The sequence below is a fragment of the Zychaea mexicana genome, assembly GCF_025766255.1.
Source record: "Zychaea mexicana strain RSA 1403 chromosome Unknown BDB00scaffold_117, whole genome shotgun sequence".
Classification (NCBI taxonomy): domain Eukaryota; kingdom Fungi; phylum Mucoromycota; class Mucoromycetes; order Mucorales; family Lichtheimiaceae; genus Zychaea; species Zychaea mexicana.
The window spans coordinates 254-24762 of record NW_026516780.1 but is presented as its reverse complement, the minus strand read 5'-3'; the positions used below and the strand labels follow the sequence as shown (position 1 = coordinate 24762).

The 24509-nt window shown below is 40.9% G+C and overlaps 6 protein-coding genes across 6 annotated transcripts; 2 read left to right on the top strand and 4 right to left on the bottom strand.

The window, feature by feature from the left end:
• Nucleotides 1-5132: 5132 nt before the first annotated feature.
• On the bottom strand, nucleotides 5133-7118 carry BDB00DRAFT_849955 (uncharacterized protein). The gene is made up of 6 exons (XM_053125401.1): nucleotides 6910-7118; nucleotides 6794-6842; nucleotides 6705-6741; nucleotides 6458-6634; nucleotides 5907-6403; nucleotides 5133-5846 (listed from the first exon to the last, which is right to left on the bottom strand). The coding sequence occupies exons 1-6, from the start codon at nucleotides 7001-7003 to the stop codon at nucleotides 5351-5353; spliced, it is 1350 nt and encodes a 449-aa protein (XP_052974356.1). The 5' UTR covers nucleotides 7004-7118; the 3' UTR covers nucleotides 5133-5350.
• Nucleotides 7119-10672: 3554 nt separating this feature from the next.
• BDB00DRAFT_849944 (uncharacterized protein) lies at nucleotides 10673-11849 on the top strand. Its single transcript, XM_053125400.1, has 5 exons — nucleotides 10673-10729; nucleotides 10798-10840; nucleotides 10928-10954; nucleotides 11071-11508; nucleotides 11582-11849. The coding sequence occupies exon 4, from the start codon at nucleotides 11142-11144 to the stop codon at nucleotides 11373-11375; it is 234 nt and encodes a 77-aa protein (XP_052974355.1). The 5' UTR covers nucleotides 10673-10729; nucleotides 10798-10840; nucleotides 10928-10954; nucleotides 11071-11141; the 3' UTR covers nucleotides 11376-11508; nucleotides 11582-11849.
• Nucleotides 11844-13424, top strand: BDB00DRAFT_849943 (uncharacterized protein). The gene is made up of 5 exons (XM_053125399.1): nucleotides 11844-11964; nucleotides 12067-12322; nucleotides 12403-12607; nucleotides 12677-12828; nucleotides 12884-13424. The coding sequence occupies exons 1-5, from the start codon at nucleotides 11920-11922 to the stop codon at nucleotides 13102-13104; spliced, it is 879 nt and encodes a 292-aa protein (XP_052974354.1). The 5' UTR covers nucleotides 11844-11919; the 3' UTR covers nucleotides 13105-13424.
• A 4310-nt stretch (nucleotides 13425-17734) lies between these two features.
• On the bottom strand, nucleotides 17735-21285 carry BDB00DRAFT_884959 (uncharacterized protein; the record flags this gene model as incomplete). Its single annotated transcript, XM_053128373.1, is given in 10 exon segments — nucleotides 17735-17857; nucleotides 17875-18027; nucleotides 18137-18166; nucleotides 18286-18432; nucleotides 18510-18565; nucleotides 18673-18729; nucleotides 18821-18882; nucleotides 18975-19348; nucleotides 19542-19818; nucleotides 21125-21285. The coding sequence occupies 10 exon segments, from the start codon at nucleotides 21283-21285 to the stop codon at nucleotides 17735-17737; spliced, it is 1440 nt and encodes a 479-aa protein (XP_052974353.1).
• Nucleotides 21131-22009, bottom strand: BDB00DRAFT_849930 (uncharacterized protein). Its single transcript, XM_053125398.1, has 4 exons — nucleotides 21906-22009; nucleotides 21790-21838; nucleotides 21454-21683; nucleotides 21131-21399 (listed from the first exon to the last, which is right to left on the bottom strand). The coding sequence occupies exons 1-3, from the start codon at nucleotides 21997-21999 to the stop codon at nucleotides 21620-21622; spliced, it is 207 nt and encodes a 68-aa protein (XP_052974352.1). The 5' UTR covers nucleotides 22000-22009; the 3' UTR covers nucleotides 21131-21399; nucleotides 21454-21619.
• Nucleotides 22010-22727: 718 nt separating this feature from the next.
• BDB00DRAFT_849915 (uncharacterized protein) lies at nucleotides 22728-23462 on the bottom strand. The gene is made up of 2 exons (XM_053125397.1): nucleotides 23400-23462; nucleotides 22728-23255 (listed from the first exon to the last, which is right to left on the bottom strand). The coding sequence occupies exon 2, from the start codon at nucleotides 23132-23134 to the stop codon at nucleotides 22865-22867; it is 270 nt and encodes an 89-aa protein (XP_052974351.1). The 5' UTR covers nucleotides 23135-23255; nucleotides 23400-23462; the 3' UTR covers nucleotides 22728-22864.
• Between the last annotated feature and the right edge of the window lie 1047 nt (nucleotides 23463-24509).

Here is a 24509-nt window from a genome sequence, read left to right as displayed (position 1 = left end):
GTTATCAACTTATTGAGCCTGTCGCCACCGTGCACGATGAGGAAACACTAAACATATCGCAGAGCGTGGATCATCCGGAATTGCAAGCTGGTCAAACTGATCATAGCAGCGACAATGACGTGCAAGCATGGGATAAATATGAAACTGACTCGGAAGACGACAGTGACGATGATATACCGGTACCAGCGCCAAACACTTTAGCTATCGACGAGAGCCCCAAGATTTATGAAAGTCGCCTCCTCGATTTTAATTTACAAAAGTATCGACCGCAACGCTTGGAGCAAGATAACGCCTACCACACCAGAATCGTCCAAAATGCTTGGCATGCGCTCAAGAGAATCTCAATACCAAAGGAGCATGGGTTACACATAGAATTTAGCGTAAATTAACTGACGCAATTTTGTGGATGGATTTTGGAGATGTTGCAGCTGTTACCCGGGTTTGCATGAAAAAGGAGAGAGATTTGAAATGGGTATATATCTATATGATTCTCTTTTATTGTGGGCGACAACAAGCTTAATTTGATTTATCAAAACCATGTTACTTTAGTTCGTTGGCGTCGCAAATCTTGATTAACGAGCGAATTCGCCGCGTTGTCCCACCACCCTTCAAAATAGTACGATTTATTCATGACGTTTGGACTTCTAAAATGCGCCTCAAGTGGTCGACCATTATTTGACAAACAGGCCTGGAAAGATGCACGAAAATTGCTACAGCTTATTGGCAAAGGATATTTGAGCGATCCACCTGGAACATCATTGTACTTGTTTCGACGACGGGATGAAAATGGTTTGGCAGTATACCAATGCCTGAGGGTAACAGACTCTCTTGAGGGCGGTGTGCACCAGAATATAAAGAGGCATTTTGGAGCTTTAAATGCGAGTCCGAGATTTGCGGTTAGTTTGCTTTCGAATATCGAACTCAACATAATTTGTATCTCATAGCATGAAAAAAGTGACCAATTTACTGAACAACTCAATACATTTTTTTGTGTGGCAGGTTGATACGCTGATCGCACAGGCAAGCAGTACAAGGGACATTACGATATTTGGATGAAAAACAGAATCCAGCTTGCATACTTGCGACGCGAATTGCAGCTACCAAAACATTGGCTTGATTGGCAGAACACGGATCTGTTAGCCTCGACTGAAGAAAAGTTCGACATTTGCAAGACGAGCGACGAAAGCTTGGATACATATGGCATGCAGCGTTACAGACTATCAATTGAACAGGCCAACTAAGGAGACAGTGCAGCTGTGAGAGCAGCATATTTAGCATCTCGTCAAGGCACCCGGTATCCAATACTATCTGTACATACTAAAGAAGAGGTAGCTTTGTTCAACCGACAGATATCTCAATTCTACAACAGTCAGCAACCGAACTCAACGAGGTGGACCGTTTTTGCCAAGTCATGGAACTCGACACATACTGACGGGCGCAATATATTTTCTATAAGTACCCACAGTATCTGCGCACATTTTTCAAATGGAGTCTGAACGCGGTGATAAGGAACGAACAGCTTGGAAGGTACAGCTCGCCCACGATCCCAAATACGTGATAACTCTGATGGTACTGCTCAAGTTTTGGAGCCTCGATCGATTCTGCCAGCACCGACACTGCCATCCTCAATACAACGTAGTACATCCAGACGTTTGCAATCTAGATCTTCTGTCTACCAACCGCTTGCTCCACGACCACTGCAACAGCAACAAGTTCAAAGCCAATCTGATTTGTATTCCTTTGTACGCCCACCCATGTTAGCATTACTGCCACCGCCTACTACATCTACACTACAGCCACAACTGCCTCCGCCGCAATTATATCCAGCATTCCAAGTGCAGCCACATTCATTGAAGCAGCAACAATAACAACAGCATATGCTCTATAGTCCTACACCTCAGCAACAAGCAATCCACCCACAACGCCAACAGCAATACATACGGCAAACGCAACCTAGAGCATCATCACCATCAAGCAGCATAAGCTGTACGGAGGTTTTAAAAACCTACCACCAAAAAAACGACAAAAGTATTCCCAGACTTGTCAAAATGGCGTCTACGTATTTTTTTCCTTTCTTAAAATTGTTTCTTGTGACCGATAGATGGCCACCGAGCCCTAATCATGTACTCCAACCCTACGTTGAGACTTGTACTTTCTCATAATTTGCAGAGCCTCACGATTTTGGTACCCTTGGGTATACGCGTCGATGTAGCGCCAAGACTTTTCCTCAAAGTTACGTATTATAGTCAACGGGATCTCATCAAGGACTTTCGGGACAGTTACTTGCAAGCTTTTGAACGAGTAATCACATCATTTCCGCACCTCTCACTTAGCGGCACCCCCAATACCTCTCAGTGAAATTGCATTAGCAATGCTATTTCGTTTCATATCGTCAACTTTTGGTGACTGGATACTTTTTTAATTTGGACGGTTTGAGCTGTCTTGCACCATATAAACTATGTCTACTATGTGTTATATTCTATCCATGTTAAGACACGTTGTACGAAAGTGCATTTGAGAGTGATCAATGTAACTTTACAGTGTTTAGCAGTAGTCATCATACCTGCTATGGGGTTTTTATGGTGGTGACTATAGAATCTGAATGTATATGGTGCATCTTCCCAACGCAACCGTATATGATACCTGCCATATAAGGAAGGCAATTTCACACAACAGGTGTATAAAATGATATGATCTGTTCAGCATTCTTGATACTAGAAAATATTATTTTTTTAAAGTGAATGATGCACATGGGCTGTATTTTCCACAGAAGAGCAATGATCATTAAAATTACTGTTGCTTATTTAATACTACGATACAAAACCACAGGATCTAGCAGAACAAATTGCTCAGCAACAGGCGCTCTTGCAAACCTAATTCAACGCCGGCAGGTGGTCAAACCCAAGGTTACCGTTCTCACTGCACGACCTTCCTACTCGCCCCCCAATTTGAGTGGAAAACCTCCCTGCTCTTCTCGAGTGGATGCCCACATTAGATCGGCTATTGTTTGCACAAACGATCGACGTTTCGGCACATCTAACAGGCGATCGGCAAGCACGACATGTATCTGTTCGCAGACCGAATGACCCATTTCCTTCTGCAGTATGTCTCTTCGAGGATAGACCTTCATGCTCTAGCCACCGACGCGATGAGTCTATGTTGGGGCTCCTTTCGTTGGCCTGGATCCATTCGCCCTGGCCATTAATTTTACAATGCCTACACAAGATTCAGCAAGAGAAGGTGAACGCCATTCTGATAATTCCACATTGGCCGTCAGCCCTTTGGTATCCATTATGCTTTTTCGGATGGCCACAGCTGCGCCTCTTCTGCTAGACCCCGCTCTTCACATCGAGACGACTTCACCTTACGCGACGTCGCCATGGACGAACCCGCATTGGCAACTCTCCGTATGAACGCTATCAGGCGCCACTTTGTCGGACGCGGCCTCTCGTCTTCTCTATCAGAGCTCTTTGTGCGCCTTTGTTGGCCAGAACGCGCACAATTCAAACATATTTACCTGGTGGAATCCGCTTTGTTGCCTTGTGCCAGCACATCAATGTGGATATCAACAGCTTTGTGGTTGACGATCTCATTAACTTTCTGTCTTTGGCACACGCTGAAGTTTAAGCACTACCAACGAACCGCTTATGCTGTACATCTGTCTGATTTTCATACCCAGGCTGGGCCATTGTGCATCCATCCAGACATCATGAGCTGTTTCGAAGCTACCGAACCAGAATGCGTTGAAGAGCAATAGTGCCCTTGTTATTGTATACCGTTACCCTTTAGCCAACCTTTTTTTATCCAGCTGTATTTGACGAGTCGTGACCTTTTGCCCCTCTACCATTATTAAAATGATTAAATACAGTATGTCGTTGTGCAAGGCGAATATATTTCACTCAACGCGTGCTCCAGAGGCTCTGCTTCTTTGCAAACTTTAAATGTCTTCTTTCTCTTTGCTCCTTGTCGCTGCTCTTTGTGTGAGGCAGCTTTCTATCGGCTCAGATTCGGTTAGACTTTCGGACTATATAACCTCACAACTATATCTTCGATAGAAATGTACAGTGCCCACGCGATAACTCGATAACCTCGGTGACGCCCAAATGTGATCGAGTTATCGAATTATCGAGTTGTAGCCTTGTGTAACGCTAGTATTTACCCTTTAACAAATTTGCTTACAGTTATTGCAAACATTTGACCGAGAGTTAAGAGAATATATGAAGAGAAGAATTTACCAGAGTTATTGGTGCGTGCTTACTTTTCGTTATAACTAAATCTCCTCCAGTCCAACTTTCCCACCAACAAAAATTCGAAATATGTGTACAGAAAGTCGTAGAAGCGGATGTGTCTCAACGCGCGCTGGAAGACATAGGAAAGGACAAAGGTGAGTATATATTTGAGCCGGTATTGGCAGTGTGGATAACAATAAACTAACCACTGTTATTTCCTATAGGAAAAGGAGTTTTGCAACAAGCTTCCAACAGCTCATCTGATGTCGATCACGCCGATGAAAACAGAATATATAGCGATAAACTTGACGAGCAAGTATCGCCTTTGCTCTCCATCAGCCATCGGAAATGCTATTGTCAAAATTTTATTGACGGTCTAGTAGTTGTAGATGAGCAAGATGCTGTAATACTCGGGTGCACTAAAAGGCGCATCAGAATGCTCACTACAAAATAGCTAGAAAACTCTCGATAAGCTCCAATTACCAATTTTTTTAGCCAATCAAGTTTTCAGTTATAGCAGTACTTGATAACTCAATATAAATATGAAAGAGTGATCACGTATCAAGTTATCGCGTTGGCACTGTATTGTTGCAGATTATTATATTGAAGAGATGTTAACTAACCTGTGATATCTTCGATATAGTGTATAAAAAGAGGCTATCGCTTTTATCATGTAGTTCGGTAAAAAAAAATCATCACATATCAAAGTTGCTATTGGAGCAAGGGAAATCAAAGTGTAAGGTATAAAGTAGATAAATATGACAAATATTTAATACGTGACGCCGCAGATCAAAGAAACAAGTTGATAATCGCCTTGCACAACGACATACTGTATTTAATAATTATTTTGAAAATGGTAGAGGGGCAAAGGGTCATGACTCGTCAAATACAACTGGATAAAACAAAGGTTGGCTAAAGGGTAACGGTATACAATAACAAGGGCACTATTGCTCTTCAACGCATTCTGGTTCGGTAGCTTCGAGGTCAACATCAAAATCCATTTCGCAGTCTTCGAATGCTTTTCCTATTGTGTCTTCGTTCTCGACTGCCGTGATTCCCGCATGTTCTGCATGCAATTCTTGATCGACATGCTGCTGCTCCAACACCAACTCCTGAGTAAATTAAAGAAAAGTTAGTTTTCTTTCCGCCCAATGAATAGGGAAAATACTAACCTGCAAATGGGCCACTAGTTCGAAAACTTGCATCCAGTCGAATATCTCGTTAAAGCTGATCGGTACGTTTGCACTTCTACGCTCCTCAACCACTAGCTTTTTCTGCTCATTCATCGATAAGATGAATAGCGTCAGCGTTCTTTTGACACACTGGATGCCAACGGTCTTGAACTTGATAAATGTCTCGAAATTTGCATTACATCGTCTGTATGCTTTTAGAACCAGCATACTGGTAAGAGATTCGACGAGCTTCAAGCTATCGCCGTAGGTATGCTGGATATTTTCTTCTCGGCCACCAGATGAACACTCGATCATTATGCGTTCCTCATCCAAGACATCAACAGTCGTCGAGTATCCAATACCATCAGCGTAATTGGGACTTGAGGTTTGTGATAGAGCCACAGATAGCGTTACAGCTTGGCGACTCATAATTTTTTTCTCACCCCTAAGTAAGAGTAGTTAATTATGATTCTTCATATTCAATATGCTACGTGATTATTCTCACCATTCGAAATAAACAGCACCGCTGTTGTCTGCAAAATAATTGATGATAGGCATGACTCGGTCGAAAAAAAAGGTGCGTTCGTGGTTGGTAGGGACAGTAGCCGCCTTACGTCTGCACTTGGATACAAAGTCTTGCAGTGTGTGACGGATACAGAGGAATAAACCTCTTTCTTCCTTACTTGCAGTAACGGGCACTTTCCCAAAATGGAAATCCTCTAGCTCATCGACATCTTTGCAATTTAGGGCCAGGCGGAGGATGCGCAAGGATTCAGGATGTCGATTTAGAGAAGTCAAACGGCGCTGTTCTTGCTGGTTATTGGCAATGACGACATCAATATCACTGCTCGCTGGATAACGTGCGCCTTGGAATCGAAACGAGTACATTGGTGATAGTCTTTTCATATCCTCCAATGTGAATTTTGGGCCGTTTTGTATATTTATTTTTGAAATTAACTGGCAGTCAAACGTGTGCAACTTTTTGCCCTTGTTCAAAGAAACCTATGATTCACATTTTAGCACGAACAGCCTATGTGTTGATTCAATCAAGCTTACCTTTTTTTTGCTGCTGTTGCTGCTACTGCTGTTGCTACTTGTGCCTTCTTTAACCGGTCTTTTCTTGGGATTTTTTGGTTGGATATGTTTGCAAAAGTGTTCTCCCAGTTCTTCGATACAACCAAATAGTTCCCGACAACTGGAACACTCAAAGCGGCGAGTATACTCAAGTTCTGGCTAGAAGTAGTGTTAGTTCAATATCGAAAAAGAACGTATGTGTGCGAGAAACACTTTAAATAAGACTTACGTGAGTATCAATATACTTTTTTGAAATGAAATTGTCACTGTAAAACGTGGTTAGTACAAAGGAATTTCTCAGCATTACCAGCTACTTACAAGTTCTTGCCACGCTTTTGATAAATTTGTTCGAATTCAAAGTTGAGCTCTACAGGAGATGGTTAATTCAACATATTTCTTTTTAAAGTAAACCTCAATAAAACAAAAGAACATACTGTGGACTTTTATAAGATGATCGCGTAGGCTGCGACAGGAAGACAATTCCTTTTGACAGGAGTGACAGGCATAAACTATGTTAACGTTTTCCATGGTTATGTGTTGCGAAGGCTGTCACAGTTGCTAAGGCTGTCCTTATATAGCAGGTAAACAACCGATTGCCTTCCTCATATAGCAGGTAATCGGTTGCGTTGACAACCGATTGCCTTCCTTATATAGCAAGTGATCGGTTGCGTAGGCAAAATTTCACAGCCGATTGCCTTCCTCATATAGCGGGTAATCGGTTGCGTGGGCAAAATTTCACAATCGAAGGCCGCTGAAGCTTCAAATCTGAAGGTCGTACAAATATTTCTTTACCTAAAAAGTAAAGAGCGCGAGGCTGAAGGTCCTTTGGCCTTGGAGTTGAATGATCACAGCTGAAGCTACCTTTTTAAGTAATCAGTGTGATAATTGGCTAGAATGTTTTTATTGTACGACCTTCAGATTTGAAGCTTCAGCGGCCTTTGACCAGGCCTACTGGATCTGCATCAGAATCGACGAAAACTTGAATTGTTCGCCCATAAACCTTAGTTTCCATTGGCTGCCGCTCATTCTTTCTCAGCAACCAATCAACCCCATTTAAATCTAACAAAATCTTGTGACGTAATTTCTTTTGCCGATTGTTTTTTTCTTCTTTCCGTCTCTCACATATCTCACCAAAACAAAAACCTTCACGACCATGCCACACATCTAACATCTTAATATTAACGTTGATAATTATGAAATACTTTTAATGGCGAGGCTGATTTTTTGAAGGACCGGTTCTTGAGCTGTTCCAGCTTTTCAACTCGTTTGTTTGATCGTTGAACATTGTTGCAAGTCGGCCAAGAACAGGAACAGATACGCGTTTTTTTGTTTTTGTTTTTTCGACTTCAATCTTCAGTCGTTCAAAAGAATCCATAAATCTACAAAAACATAAGCATTATTTCAAGTACTATTATTAATCTGATAATTTTTTTTTTATATTTTACCTATCCATAGCTTCTTCAGAAAGAGTTTCGGATGCTGTGGATGCAGCTTCATCAGTTTCCATGATGCTATGTTGTGGTTGTTGTATTGGCTGTTGCTCTTGCTGTGACGATGATGATGATGATGATGGTGGTGGTGATAGTGGACGGATCAAACTGATTCCAAGGACATGATTGATCTTTATATAAACAAAGGTTAATGATCGCTCAAGTCCTTCATGTATTTACATACCAAATACATATGTTTGCATGGTGAACCGTTTGTCTGGTGATCGACACAAGTGCACGACACAAGATAATCTTCGTCGATATTGACCGAAACATCATATGTAGTACTTTCTTCCGGGTCAGTGAAAGAAAGTACTTTGTAAACGTTCCCTTCTTGACCAACAATTTTGGCAGCGGCTTCTTCATCTATGATGTGCGCAAAAAGGTTTGTATAATAGTATATATGAAATAATATTATATTAAATGGCGAAAGAGATACTTACCGTTCAATTCATTGACTCTTGCAAGTCTCATTCTTTCTGCCTTGTTCATTGTACGAAGCCTAAAGTTGGCTACCGTACAAACATGATCTTGCATTATATCTGGAAGAACATGGCTCTAAAGGATATAGACAAGCACGTCAACACGTTGTCTTCGCAAGCTTGGTAGGTAAACTTCTTTGAGGTGACGATGCCAGCTCTCTATGTAGTTGTTTGTGTTTATGTGATGATGGTGCTTTTATTCGTGGTTAGTAACAGAATTCGTCGAAAAATGACATGAAAATATAAGATGAAGCAAAAACTTACACTGCGCCATGCTTGGCTCCATTTCTCACGTTTAGGAAGAAACTCCCTCTCAAAGTACAAATACAAACGAGCACTTTCCCATTCATCCTCACTATCAATGGACCAAGTTTCGAATCGTTCATGTTCAAGATCGAAATCCGTTGGTACCTCAGCTTTCATCATATTCATCATTAGGGAAAGTGCATGTTCACGCATGTCTTTCTTCTCCTTCAGAGTCTTCGATGGAGTGGACGGTTTTGCGGTGAGTTTGGAAAGAATGTTCTTCTTCCATGCTCTAAGGACATGCCAGTGGCAGATAAGTATCTTCACTTTGTCAGTAAATGTGTTAGTGGACGGATCATCATTTACATAGTTATACGCCTTATTAATAGCAATAATTTCTGTATCAGAATCGTCGATTATAACACGGGGTGGTATATATTCATGCTCATCCTTCAGCCATTGAAGCCAATACAAAATAGGATATTGAGCTTGTGAATTTGTGATCATCCACGCCAATGGCTTGCCCTTTGCGGTAGTCCTGCATCTTGCTACAAGTGTATAGAGATAACAGTCATGATTGGCACCATCCACACAAGTCTTATGGGTTGAATCAAGACAAACAAGGTCTCCGTCCTCTTTCAATTGCTATATAACAAGGAATATATATATGATTACGTACGTGTATAATGTATATCCATTTGGATCGATTGTTGTACCTTTAATTGCCATTGTGACATGAACGCGAAAAAGAACATTCCCTCTTCATATCTATCAAGATTTTTTGAAGTAAAATGTCCTTTCTCTTGTTCTATTTTGTCACCCCATTTACCAAGACTGATTGCCATCGAAGGATCAAGTTGGGATTGACGTCGAAGATGCACTTTCATTGCATAATAGACATGGTGATAATTGACTCGAATGGATTGAGGTATGTTATCATATGTTTCGTCAACCAAGATTTTATCAAGAACATCTTTGTCGAGACGAAGCATATGTTTGATATTTCTCCAGGTAAGACTTTTCTCCACTTGCTCTTGAATGAATTGCATCACAAAGCGAGGAAGTGTACCGGATGTTGTATCTATGTTGCTGCCAGGTTCATGACCAGTATGCTTACGCCGGTATTGTACCGTGATCATGTCCTTGTTTTCACTGTCTTGGTTGACAAAGGCAGTAAATCCTGCTTGGCAATTGCAACAAAATGAGTTCGTTCCACGAGGAGGACCAGCCCGTTGGCACGTGTAGTACTATCGCAGATGGATTATACACAAAGCAGAAGTAGAAGTCATCTAATAAGTATCACACAAATGTTTTTTATGTTTACAATAAAATTTTCCGAAAGGTTTACTTCATTGAAGTAGAATGCTTCTCTTCCTCTGCTGCGCTTTTGACCGGGTGGAGGAGATGTGTATCCATTTTGAAGATACTCTTCGTTCTTCTCTTTGCGTCCACGTTCAGTTTTCGTTTTATTATAAAACTTGCAGTTGTATTGCGTCTCTTGAGCTTCGATCCAGTTGCGATATTCTGATCTCGAAATAAATAATGTTGCAGGCGCATCATCATTTGCTGGGCGAGTGATAAAGGTAGTGGTAAGATAATTTTCCATGGTATAAGATACAAGATCCAGGGACAACAAATAAAAACAAGTGCCAACAAAAACTTCAAAATAATGAACTCAAATCAGGAAATAGCAGTCCAAGTGGTATTTTTAACTAGGCAAAATATCTGGCCAATAAAATTTGAGGTTTATGGGCGAACAATTCAAGGCTTGCGTGAGGTTATGAGGGAAATAACAGCAATCGTTAATGACCGATTAAAGAATATGTGTTATTGATCATGTTGGATACAACAGTATGATGTAGATCAATACTTAGACGATAGCTAGCCCCCTATTACTCAACGTATATATAAAGACGGGATCCTGAGTTATATGGATCCCTATCGTTTTATCCTTTGATATATCCGAGTCTCACCTTATTTATTGATTGACACTGTCTACCCATTCACGTTCCCGATTGTAGGTATCTGGGCCGACACTATTACAGTCTATCAGTTCATTATCCTTTGTATTTTCTTCATCCAATTTCATTTATTTCCACCATGCCTTTGCTTAAGTTACAAACTAGCCCCAAGTGCTTTCTCTCATACTATCGTAAAGACATTGATAACCATGTTCGAAGATGTAGTAAGTTGAGTTACATATTACTATGCATAAAAATATTTTAGTTTCTTACATGTGCAAATAGATGGCATCCAACCTCCTGTTGATTCTTAAATGTTGTACAGATGGTGATGGACTTGGTAAGTTATTCGAATGACGACAATTCATAGTTATTTACAAGCAATCATTACTAATAGAATAAAATAGGTACTGAACCTTTGTTTTCCCCCCAGAAGAGTGAATCGCGGTTAGGTAACTTGTTTACCCTCCAAGAAATCAAGTATCATATGTGCCCGAAAGGCTGTCGACTTTTTCCACTAGGCTCAAGGGATCCTTGTTCATGCGAAGCCACACAATTTAAAAGTAATGGATCCCCTATCAAGACTATGTCGTATTTCCCGTTCGCGAAGCAACTATCAGCATTTGTTGCAGATGATCGTACCCGCGCACTTCTGTCAGAAACTCCACAAGAAACTGAGGAAGGCGTGTCAACTGACATCTTTGACGGATCAGTGTACTAAGATCGCAAACAAGAGCTATTCCCAAATGCAAATGACATTGCTATTTCAATGTTCATAGATGGGGTTTCCGCATTCAAAGGCAGTAATAACTCGAAAATGACAATATTACATATTGTCATCATGAGCTTACCGCCTCTAGAAAGGTAAATGTTTATATAATTAGAATCAAACGTGTATATACTTCTATATCTGTTATTCATGAGTACTTAACTATAGGTACAAAACAAAAAATATGCTGCAAGTTGCAATCATCCCGGCCGATCACACTGGAAACTTGTACAGTTTTCTCAGGCCTTTGTTAAACGAGCTTCGAATCCTTCAAGACGCTGGAATGAGGGTTACTTGTCCAAGTGGCGTGTTCGAGCTCAACGTACATCTGATGTTAACCAGTGGTGATATCATTGGGGTCGAAGAGATTTGTCATCATGCGGGACACAGTGCTTTGTATGGCTGCCGTCAATGCCGGATAACAACTATATCGCAAGTCAGCCCAGCTGGTAGAGGAAATGGTCGTTATTACCCTGGAGATATCGATAATGATGAGATGCCTACCCCAAGAGAGATCGAGGAATTCACTGAGGGTGATAAGGTATATTGGATTCTATTTTTTATGCAAAAAAACCAGGCAATTTGTTTCTCACAAAACCTTTTCTTACTGCCCATTTCAATTCATATCCTCTTCCACTTACAGGGCTTTGGAATCATAAAAGCAACCGAGTTTAGCTTGTTAAAGTCTTTCCATGGACATACATTTTTCGGCTTGGACGAACTGCATCTTATTGGAGCAAATTGCACAAGAAAAATATGGTCAATGATTTCGCGTGAATATGCAAACGTTGATTGTACTATTGAACTATCCAAGCAAGCGTGTTCGGCCATTGCTGGTGATTCCATTGTCAATTCGCTATCCACAATACCATCATCTGAATTTGAGGGTAGCTTCTCTAGTCAGTATACATTAACATTACTTATTACATAAGGCCATCATTTATATAACATTAACTCACAGTTTTTTTTGGTTTATCAGATGTCGACAAAAAGGGGAAGTTCATGCGAGCAGTCGACTGGGTGGTATTTATGCAATTTGTTCTGCCAACACTTGTATTCGAGCAGTTAGTATCAACATATGGTGCCGATTCCTCACAGGTTGTTGCCATTATGTCGTATGTGATTGGATGCTCTTTAGCTCTTCGCTGGGAAATTGATCAGGATGATCTAGATAGAATTAGATCGTAAGTTATACATTATTAAACATACCCTGAATGCGGAAGGAGATATCACTAACAAGATGTTCACGATAGAAACTTGGACACTTGGCATATGCATTTGAAGACCAAAGTCACGCATAATATGTACACTGTCAATTTTCATCTCCTTCGTCATATTCCTGCGACCATAGAAGCTCTCGGACCTCTCAGAGGGTATAGCACAAGGTCTGCCGAACGCGCAATTGGTAATATCCAAAATAACGTATGATGAAAGTACAATCAACTTACCATTTTTTTTAGGTTTCTTCGAAAAACACGTAAAATCGAGAGTTTCTCCTGGTGCCAACGCAGGCAATATTATAAAACGACAACTCCTTATGCGAAACTTTGAGCGCGTGTACAACCCGGAAGACTTTTTGCAGGACCAGCCACAAGAAAGCTCCTACTATACCGACAGTCCCAAGCTATCCGATTATAGAGCTTTGGGAATGTCATCCAGGATCCATAGCCAATTTCGGTGAACAATACAATATGGAGCACTACCTGAGGAGGTTCTGGAACAATCAATTCGAAGATGACCATGCAATTTCTTCTCCAATGACCGACGAAATTGTGATTGGAAAACGGTTGTTCACCTTTGGACATACCATATACAGGTGTGTGGCATATCCATCCACTTCTTCGAAACTTGACACGTTGGTAGCATTATCTCTTCCCACACGGACGCCTGGCGTAACCGGTACTTATTTTCGTGAGGTCATTTTATTTTTCGCACACAAATTTGAAGGTACGGTTTTGAGTATAATAATTTATCTGTTCCCCTTGAGTGCTATACTTACACGAATGCTAATTATGTTTCAACAGGTGATGAACGTCCGCTTTGCTCGGTGAAACTTTATGGTGGTGTTACTGTTGATCAATATGGTCCAGTAACCACAAGACCAGGTGCAAGACGAGTAAAACGACAATACAACGGAATTCCACATGTACATCGTAGACTAGATGGTTCCACGCCTTCCGATAAGTTGTATGTTACTGAAATAGAGAACATCTTGAATCCTGCTGGAATGATCAAATCATCGCTGGTCGATGATAGATACTACTTGATTCATCCTTCGATAGTTCCGGGAGACATTAGTCTTACAGATCTTGCAAGAGTTTAAAAAAGGTTTCTTGTAAATAAATATTTTCTCTTAAATGTTTTATCCTCTTCTGCACAAATATGGAAGCCTTGTGTTACTGGAAGTGTTCAGTTTGTTCAGATGTTTTATCCTCTATTGTACGAATATAGAAGCCTTGTGTTGCAGGAAATGTTCAGATTGTTCAGTTTGTTCAGGTTGTTCAGATGTTTATCCTCTACTGTACGAATATAGAAGCCTTGTGTTGCAGGAAATGTTCAGATTGTTCAGATTATTTTGTTCAGATTGTTCAGAAAATGTCCCAATGTGGAGATTTGTGTGACAATATTTGTTCAGATTGTTCAGAAAATTTCCCATGGTGTTTGACACTGGTGGTCAAACGAAAAAGTCCCATTGCGGATTGGCTCTATTCCACTGTGGGTTGAGTATTCTCCATAAGTGACTGGTCAATATGATCGTAGGTTATAGACCTCCACTGTGGACTTTTACTTTGCAGCTGTCCTGTGCGACTCTAGCTTATGGTCCTTGACTGTAGACTTTTACTATAATGTGCTTTCCTTATGCAGCGGCTCTGTACAACGTGACGGATCATCAACTATTACATGAGACCTTTATTGCCTATTCGATCGATCTTACTCAAATCATATGTCTACGAAAATATATTTAAAAGGCTGTGGCCGTATTTCAGTCGCTAGTAACAAATTGAGGAGACGCACCAGGAACCACGGATTATTTTGACGATGGTCTTCCATATGCCCCCTCCCCTCCACCACCATATTCACCTCCACAACAACAACAACAAAGGGAACTGCAACCGGAACCAGAACGGGAACGGGGACCTTAAAAGCAACAGCAATAAACAAGGACAAGCCGTCGATATATCGTTGAGGAAATCGTTACGGTGTTAAGGTGTACTTCTTTGAAGGGCGTACTGTCGAGGATGCTGGCCGAACCGTGGATATGCCCGAGGCAACGGCCTCGAAAATTAATGCGCACCTACCGACCGGGATGCCAGCACCACCTCCGAGACCCAGACGATCTCGTGCCCCTCCTCAGCCAAGCAGGATCACTAGAGTGCACAGTGATGTTCTGAAAGTTGCTTTAAGGCGATAGCTTTTTTTATTTTTAGTAAATCTTTTTTTGCTGGTTGCTGGTTCAATTAAACAATGATGTTTGATTATGTACGATACCGACGTTGCTATGTGTGAAGATGGGATACTATACTGTAGAAGTCGGTGATATGTATAAATTGTATCCCACAAATGTAGTGGATTTACAGTTGACGTGCAATCACTTGTGTCAAATGGCCAAAATAAAAATTACACCAAGGGTAATTTATAATATTTGACTTGTATTCCAGACTTTTTACTAATTGCTAGTTCATAATATGTATCAGGCTGCTTCCACACCCTAGGTAACCGATCCTCCAACCTCCACCTCGACCTCGACTACAGTGCCTGCTCGCTATAACGATATTCGATATAACGATAATTCGATATAACGATAGGATTCTCAGGTGCAAGGCCGATTACTTAGTAAAATATCGGTATTTTTATATAACGATGAACGATACAATTTTCGAGAATATCGGTTTATCGAGCGGTAAATAATGCACTCTATTTTTCATATTAAGATAGAATATCTGCTTGTTTAGCTGTTTTAGCTCTTCAGCACCCAGCGTTTTCAACTTTTTTCTTAGATGAGAGATAATTCCAGCGTCACTTTCATAATCAGCTACTACCATATCTTTTAGGAATTCGACCATATGACACTTATATATGCTCTCTTATGGAGAACAAAGAATGTTGTTGCTCTTGTTCTTCATGTTGTTTTCTCTACTACTTGTCTTCTTCAGGATCTTCAACTACCTTTACATATCAGGAACAATTAGCCAGCATAACTTTAGTATTTGATAAAAAAAATAAATAATGTACCCAACTCTCCTTCAATTCACTGATAATGCGAGAGGAGGCAGTTGCGATTCTGTCAGCAGTGGTAAGTGAGAGGACGTTTTGGGGATAAAGAAGTGATGTTTTCCTCTCTTTTCATTGATTATTGCTAAGCTAATGATGGATGCTAGCTGAATTATGTTTCCAGCACATTCTTTTCCTTCTTCTTTTGCAGAGGATATCTAAGTAGACTATGGATAAATGTTATTCCGAGCTCATCTACTCTGAGAGCTAATTCGATATAACGATAATTCGATGTAACGATCGGTTTTTCGGTCCACAGGGTGTATCGTTATAGCGAGCGGGCACTGTACTGCGACCGTGGCCACTTAAAATGCGACAGTACCAGTGGAAAAGGGCAGGGGAAGGCCTCGCAAAAGTCCTCAGCAAGAAACCATTGTTCGAAAAAGTATGTTATCCAATGTTGTCATACCCTTCAATAGCTTTTGATATCCGTTCACTGTATCCGTCGTAATAAAACACTTTTCCGATCTTTTGCTATCCAACATAAAATTGCTAATTGCTCTATGGGCACATTTAGTGTACCGAGAAGTAAAAATTATCCAACTGATTGACAGAATCCAAAACGTCACATTGAATGCAGCAGAAGCTAAATGCGACCTACTGATCCCTGAACAAGCTTCCCAACGTTACTGGAACGCTTTGTCAACGGTGAAGCGTAAATCCGAGTACCATGGGCAAGTCCCCTGGTTGTCCTTCTACCCTGACCGCCGAACATTCCCAGTTCCTTCAATGATACTATGATACCAAGTCTGACGCCATGAATTTCGAGAGCCTCGCCGAGAAATGTTGGCTTACAATGAAGAACTGGAGCATATTTTCCAGTATCGAAACTCTGACGAAACGATCGGCGCCAGGATCAACTGGCCCAAAGCATTCGAATCCAGCGGTATCAACTACTACAAGTGCGTATTTGTTGATGAAGTCGGACTCAATATGCACATCAAGCAAAACTTTTGGTCATCCGAGTCCATGGATCCCGAAGGCATGGTTGCCTTGTTGAACTTCCGTGAGGATGGTGTCACCCCTACTTCACCTTCTTGAGAGATGGCCTTAAGGAAGAGAAGCTGGTAAGTCGATGTTGTTATTGATTATTTGGTCTTTGTATAAGTCTTTTTCTTTTGCCACATATAGTTTAACTCATTATACTTTTCTTTTCAATTTTATAGTAAATCAACCACATATTTCTTTCTCTCTCTCACAACTTATTTCTTCTTATACATGGATACGCATCGAAACCCATTGCTCCCACACACCGTAACAACAATAATTATGTGCCTGAAAAATCATACACAGTGGGGTATTAACGGATGAGGATGAGTGTAATTTGCAAAACTTGTTCTTTTGTGTTCATTAACCCACCCTTATTTTGTAGGACTCACACGCCACTTCTCGTAACTGGGTTTTATGCAGCAGGGAACAGGCGTAATAGGCGTGGTTGTGTTTTTGATCCGGAGCAATGGTGTAACCTAACACTACATGCGTCATCTGCGAGTGCGAAATGAAGGTTTTTGTAGAATAGGAACAACAGTTGCTACAATGCTGGCCTCCATATTTGTCTGCTACATGTTATGTTGATTGCAACGATAATGACGCCGAGCCTCGGTTCCTGCTGCTGTTGCGGGGATGCTGACAGTAACTAGTGGTCGTGGCCGCGGAAAACACATATTGGTGAACTTTCGGTATCATTCAACGGTCGCAAAAGAGCAAAATTATGACTATCAAGTTCTGACTAGTATAACCGAGAAGTAATATCAAGGTTCGCACCCCAAAATAGAAAAGAGCTAAACGACGGATTCTCCTCAATGATGCTATAACTCTTCTACCTAAGGTGTAACCGAAAAGTATTGGTTTTTGTCATCCTTTTACTTTGTTATAATCCAAATGAGATGTGTATTTTTGATCAAGTTTCCTACTGACTAAATCTTTGCCTCATGATGGATAGGTCTATTCATATGCAGATGTTGTGATCTGCGTAAAGATTCTAGACAATTACTGCATTATCTATAATATATCATATATGCTTTGCTTGTGTCTTTCTATCATAACTTGGATGCTCGCTTCGCGTCCTCTTCGGCCTTGACCTCATTTCTCAGAACATTTCGCAGAATTTTTACAGTAGCACTCTTGGGGATTTGATCACGGAAAATCACGGATTGGATTTGCTTGTAGCTAGAATCACCTTGTCTGCCACAAACTTTTTAAGATCCTCCGCGACCTTTTCGCCCTGCTGTACACCTGGTCTGAGAACGATATAGGCACGTGGTATTTCAGTGACTTGTTCATGATCGTATACGCCAATGACGGCACAATCAGCAACGTCTGCGTACTTAAGCTATTATATAGATACATGATCTTTAGGTTAGCTTGCACATCGAGAGTATGTAGTGAGAAAAAAAAACAATTTTTCATCCCTTTGGTTTTGTGAATGATAACCTACTTACCAGTATGCCTTCCAATTCAGCAGGTGCAACCTACACAATATTTTACAAGCAAAAAAAATAAGACATATGTTCATGATTGTTATTGAAAAAGCCTCTTTCCTCAGCACACGCCGTGTCACTGTACTGACTAAAACTCAGTAAGTACATACCTGAAAACCTTTATATTTGATTAGCTCCTTTATACGATCAACGATATAAATATGACCGGCTGAATCGATTATAGCGACATCCCCAGTGTGGAAGTAGCCTTCAGAGTCAATACAATTGGCAGTTTCTTTCGGACGGTTAAGGTAGCCCTGTTAATTAATTTATCGAGAATCGTTATTCATCAGTAACTAAAAAATATGAAGCACAGATAGGCATAACAACAAACCTTCATGATATTCGGTCCTTTCAGCCACAACTCGCCACGTTCACCGACCCCCATTTCTAGCATGAGCAGTAGCAACCGCCCAGTAGTCAGCACCACGATTATTTTACCTATTTTCCAGTTCCTCCCCGCCTATGAGTTAAAAGATTTCGCGTTTATAGCTAACCTTTTCCATTTTCGGCATCCACGACCTTGGCAAACATGTCAGGTACACCCGATGAGCCTTATTCACAAAGATGAATTATTAACCATCAAGTCTAATACTACCGTTCCTTTTCTCTCAAATTTGTGTATAAGAAATTTTCATATCATACCTGGAACGATGTTATTATTAGGCTGGATACAAACGACTGGAGTTGTCTCGGTGAGGCCATACCTAAAAAATACATTTTGTTTAAAGAAGCTCTACACTTTTACGAACATTACCCTCACAAGATCCCTGTAACCCTCTAGATATTGGATCCTTACGCTTGCTTCACCTTCAAATTCAACCGCTTTTGTACCTCGTCTGCCAAAGCTGCGTCCAAAGGAGCTGCGCCAGACACAACCACCTTTAGCGACGACAGGTCATATTTGTCAATAGCAGGCGATTTTGCTAATAAAAGCAAAATTGGTGGCACAACACATCCGAAGGAGATCTTGTACTTTTGGACCGTGGTACAGAATTGCTCCAGGTCGAAACGCGGCAGAATGTACACAGGGCGCTGCATATAGAAGGGTGCATGCAAAACCACCATCAAGCCATAAATGTGGAAAAAGGGGAGTACTGCCAAAATACGTGCTGCTTCGCTTTCAGATGTTGGAGACCATATTGCCGTGATATTATTTCGTATTGCAGTATTCTGAGATATCCACAGAGTACGGGTTTGCCTTCCTTTGTCCGTCTGTTATTACGTACGTCGTCATAACACCTTTACTTTTGCCTACGAGATTTACAAAAAAAGCGTTTGTGGAATTATTAGTTATTTGTTTTGTACTTGCTTAAACGCTAGTTTTATATCTCTTAGTAATAATTAGCCGTGCAGCAATGTGTACCTGTTGTTCCTGAGGAAAAGCAAAGGAACGCAAGCTTTTCTCGAACTTGAATTCGACCGTTCTGGCAAGACGGCCACCAAGCAATATCTTAACGTATGGCCGCACACCCTTGACTATCCCCTTTCCAAATACAAAAATGCTTGACCGGGCCAAGCCGACAATGTCGGCCGCTTCAAAAGCCGTGTCCACGTTGGACGAGTGAGCCACAAGAACCTTGGCTTTCGTTTCACGGAGCTGATGCGCCAGTTCGTCCTTGGTATATGATGGATTCGCAGGACTCACAGTTCCACCTGCAATTCAGGGGAAACAATATAACATGATTTCTATGATACTCTAAAAATGTACTTCATAGTACGTACCAGCAACCAAAGTTCCAAATGAACAGCGTCAACGTTCTTTTGACACACTGGATGCCAACGGTCTTGAACTTGATAAATGTCTCGAAATTTGCATTACATCGTCTGTATGCTTTTAGAACCAGCATACTGGTAAGAGATTCGACGAGCTTCAAGCTATCGCCGTAGGTATGCTGGATATTTTCTTCTCGGCCACCAGATGAACACTCGATCATTATGCGTTCCTCATCCAAGACATCAACAGTCGTCGAGTATCCAATACCATCAGCGTAATTGGGACTTGAGGTTTGTGATAGAGCCACAGATAGCGTTACAGCTTGGCGACTAATAATTTTTTTTTCACCCCTAAGTAAGAGTAGTTAATTATGATTCTTCATATTCAATATGCTACGTGATTATTCTCACCATTCGAAATAAACAGCACCGCTGTTGTCTGCAAAATAATTGATGATAGGCATGACTCGGTCGAAAAAAAAGGTGCGTTCGTGGTTGGTAGGGACAGTAGCCGCCTTACGTCTGCACTTGGATACAAAGTCTTGCAGTGTGTGACGGATACAGAGGAATAAACCTCTTTCTTCCTTACTTGCAGTAACGGGCACTTTCCCAAAATGAAAATGAAAATCCTCTAGTTCATCGACATCTTTGCAATTAAGGGCCAGGCGGAGGATGCGTAAAGATTCAAGGTGTAGATTCAAAGACGTTAGAAGGCGCTGTTCTTGTTGGTTATTGGCAAGTTAATCGGGTCATAGTCCCCCTTTTAAACGGCTATCAAGAGCTCTTACCTCTCGGTGAATGCATCCCAAACAAGTAACGATTTTCCTGGATGTATCACTAGCGCAGATCACACGAGCACTCAAAAAGAGTATCTTCTCTGGACTCATCGGCATGTTGTTGCTATCAAGGCCGGCGACGTTGGCGATCCAGGTGCCATTGGGAGCGGTTGACAGCATGATCTGGCGCTTGAGTTTATCCTTCGCGACCTTGTGCTCGGGAAGTTTAAGGTGTGACCACCATTGTGCCTTATCGCCGTCATCGGTTACAAGCTGGATGCATAGCTTGATTTGTGTCTCGACACGTGATTTTGCGCCCTGTTGAGGTACACCGAGCACTCTGATTTGCATGCCGCCACTATATATAAAACATGGCAATAGTTGTAAAATCTGTCAAGAAACCCCCCCCCCCCAAAAAAAAAAAAAGATGGCGATAAATGAGCTTGTTTTCGTTTACCTTGTGTTTTTGGCTTTGTGATTGTCCGGCTTGATAACTGCTGCATCCAGAGACATCATGGGCGGCGTTGGAATGGCTGCATGGGTGGAACGGCAGTAGCCGACTACATCAACATCACCGCTCGCGGGATAACGTGCGCCTTGGAATCGAAACGAGTACATTGGTGATAGTCTTTTCATATCCTCCAATGTGAATTTTGGGCCGTTTTGTATATTTATTTTTGAAATTAACTGGCAGTCAAACGTGTGCAACTTTTTGCCCTTGTTCAAAGAAACCTATGATTCACATTTTAGCACGAACAGCCTATGTGTTGATTCAATCAAGCTTACCTTTTTTTTGCTGCTGTTGCTGCTACTGCTGTTGCTACTTGTGCCTTCTTTAACCGGTCTTTTCTTGGGATTTTTTGGTTGGATATGTTTGCAAAAGTGTTCTCCCAGTTCTTCGATACAACCAAATAGTTCCCGACAACTGGAACACTCAAAGCGGCGAGTATACTCAAGTTCTGGCTAGAAGTAGTGTTAGTTCAATATCGAAAAAGAACGTATGTGTGCGAGAAACACTTTAAATAAGACTTACGTGAGTATCAATATACTTTTTTGAAATGAAATTGTCACTGTAAAACGTGGTTAGTACAAAGGAATTTCTCAGCATTACCAGCTACTTACAAGTTCTTGCCACGCTTTTGATAAATTTGTTCGATTTCAAAGTTGAGCTCTACAGGAGATGGTTAATTCAACATATTTCTTTTTAAAGTAAACCTCAATAAAACAAAAGAACATACTGTGGACTTTTATAAGATGATCGCGTAGGCTGCGACAGGAAGACAATTCCTTTTGACACGAGTGACAGGCATGAACCATGTTGGCGTTTTCCATGGATATGTGTGCAGGTTGCGAGACTTTTCCTTGCTCAAGAACTTGACAGCATCACGACGTTCTTCCAATTTTGCCATGAGTTTACGTTCAAACAACGTATTGACCTTGGCAGCAAATCAACCTTGTTTTCTCCAGTTCACCCGTACGATGTGATACGTCTTCCAACTCGCTTTCGTCTACACCTTCCATCGTCCAAATGGTCTTGTCGACATTATGTGCACTTCCAGTTTTTGGGCGAGTCGCTCTATTCATCAAGAAAAATTACGTCAGAGGATAGTCAGTCACAAGCATGGAGAAATTCCAAGTCCCATATTGCAAGTCCAACAACTGCACAACTGTATCCAAAAAAAAATATGCGAAGTCCAACCAAACAGAATACATGTGATAAGTATCTCTGCTAAATATTTGTTATAATCTTTATTCGACTAATGTTTTTTTCTATGTCTGTGCATAGCCTTTTTTGTAGAACAAGCATATTCTCTATTTGTGTTGTATTTGTTTTTTGCAAATAAATTATCAAGTTGATTTTTCGAGCGTTCATATTCAGCGAGCAGATCGTTTCTACGCTGCTGCTGCTGCTGTAAGGATGGTGGTGGTAGTTGTACTGATGCTGTTAATGTTGTTGACAACGTAGATGATAATGGTGATGCTGGTAATGACGATGCTGGTATTTATGATGATGATGCTGTTGTTGTTGTTGAATGGCGAGGAAAACTTTAGAGATTTATGTACGCGGGCTGAAAAATCGAGACCAATCGGACTGAAAAATTTCCGGCATTTTAGTAGTATTCAGCCCGCTTTGTTAATGTGAAGGGCTCGAGCACTTATACGCGGGCTGAAGGATCTTATATATGATGTATTGTCTTCAAGCTACCCCACCTTGATATGTGATACAGATATATATCTCAATGAAAATAAACTTATAGCTTACAGTCATGCAAAGGACAAATTTATGTGGCCAAGGCGATTCTGGTCTGGGCCACCGTAATAGCAATGAGAGCAAGCTTATAAAAAAAAGTAGTGGATGGCCAACAGTAATTCTACTTGGCCAATGTAATTTTAGTAATGAGAGCAATCTTTTAATAAAGAAGCATTGCGATGACCAGCTGAATGTGACACTTGGCAGTGAATGCATCCAGTATATACTTAGCCACTGCACTTCTAACTGGAGCAATTTGATCGTATCAACAGTGATCAAGTTCATCAGAGAAAAGAAAAATGCCAATATGTAATGAGCGTTTAGCGGTCTATCAAGACTTAATTGAAAAGGGACATGCGAAAGAACAGTAATGAAGGAGACGTTAGGTGCTGGTGTATGATTACATCCATTGATTTGAACCTACTGTGGTGTTACCCGATGCCAGTACTTTACGAGCTATCAGATTTATCTCTAAACATACATTATTTATCTAGCGTAACATATATTATTGAGCGTTCTGGCTGTGCATTCCATTGAGAATTATTGGATAATAAGAGATGTACTATCAAATCAGAGTTGCTGGACATAGGACACACACTTTGAGTAAGCGTGAATAGGTGCTACATATTCTACTATTAAATATGGAATATGTCACAGAAATGGATGTGAGTAGAGTACCAAACTATTCAGCCCGTGTAGTGCTCGAGCCCTTCACATTAACAAAGCGGGCTGAATACTACTAAAATGCCGGAAATTTTTCAGTCCGATTGGTCTCGATTTTTCAGCCCGCGTACTAATTCTCAAACTTTAAATTATGATTACTGGAATGGTGGTGTGATATGCGATAAGATATATATGCTTGCATGGCTGGTTACGCTTTTTAAAGTCCTCACAACTACAAGAACCAATAACGCCATTGCTATCGGTTTCTTCAAATTTTAAAGTATACAAAGCAGAACTAGTAAAAGATTGACAGGTAACCTATTGCCATAGTACAATCAGCAATTGTAAAAGTAAACGCACACATACAGAAATGATACATACACGATCATCATAGATAGTTATCATACGGTCAGCTTCATCTGGTGATTTTTTGCAAGCTTCTTTTTTCCTTTGTTGAGCTTCTCTAGTCGCTGTTGTTTCTTCAACACCAGCAAAAACACGCAGTACTTGAGCACGGTAATCATTTTCGACTAACTGCGTCAACACATAGATCATACGATCAGCACGATGATTGCGACTGTATGGAAGATATTTGCGTTTAAGTTTGGAATGCCAGCTTTCGATCAGATTATTTGTATGAAAGGACGCATTCTAACATACAACCTTAAATAATATTGAAGCGCAAAATAAAGCTAAAACGAGCCCAAAATGTACCTCTCTCCAAGCCTTGCACCAAAGATGATGCTTAGGATACCAATAGTCCAACACATAGCCATAAAGTTTAAAATGCTCATATGTATCTCGCCATTTTTTACCAAATTAATCTCATGCATGCACAAATTCAACGACAGTTTTGCAATTCATCAAAGCACCAAGGGCAGAACGAGCTTCATCTCTTTTTTTCTTCATATCGGCTGTTGACAGAGTA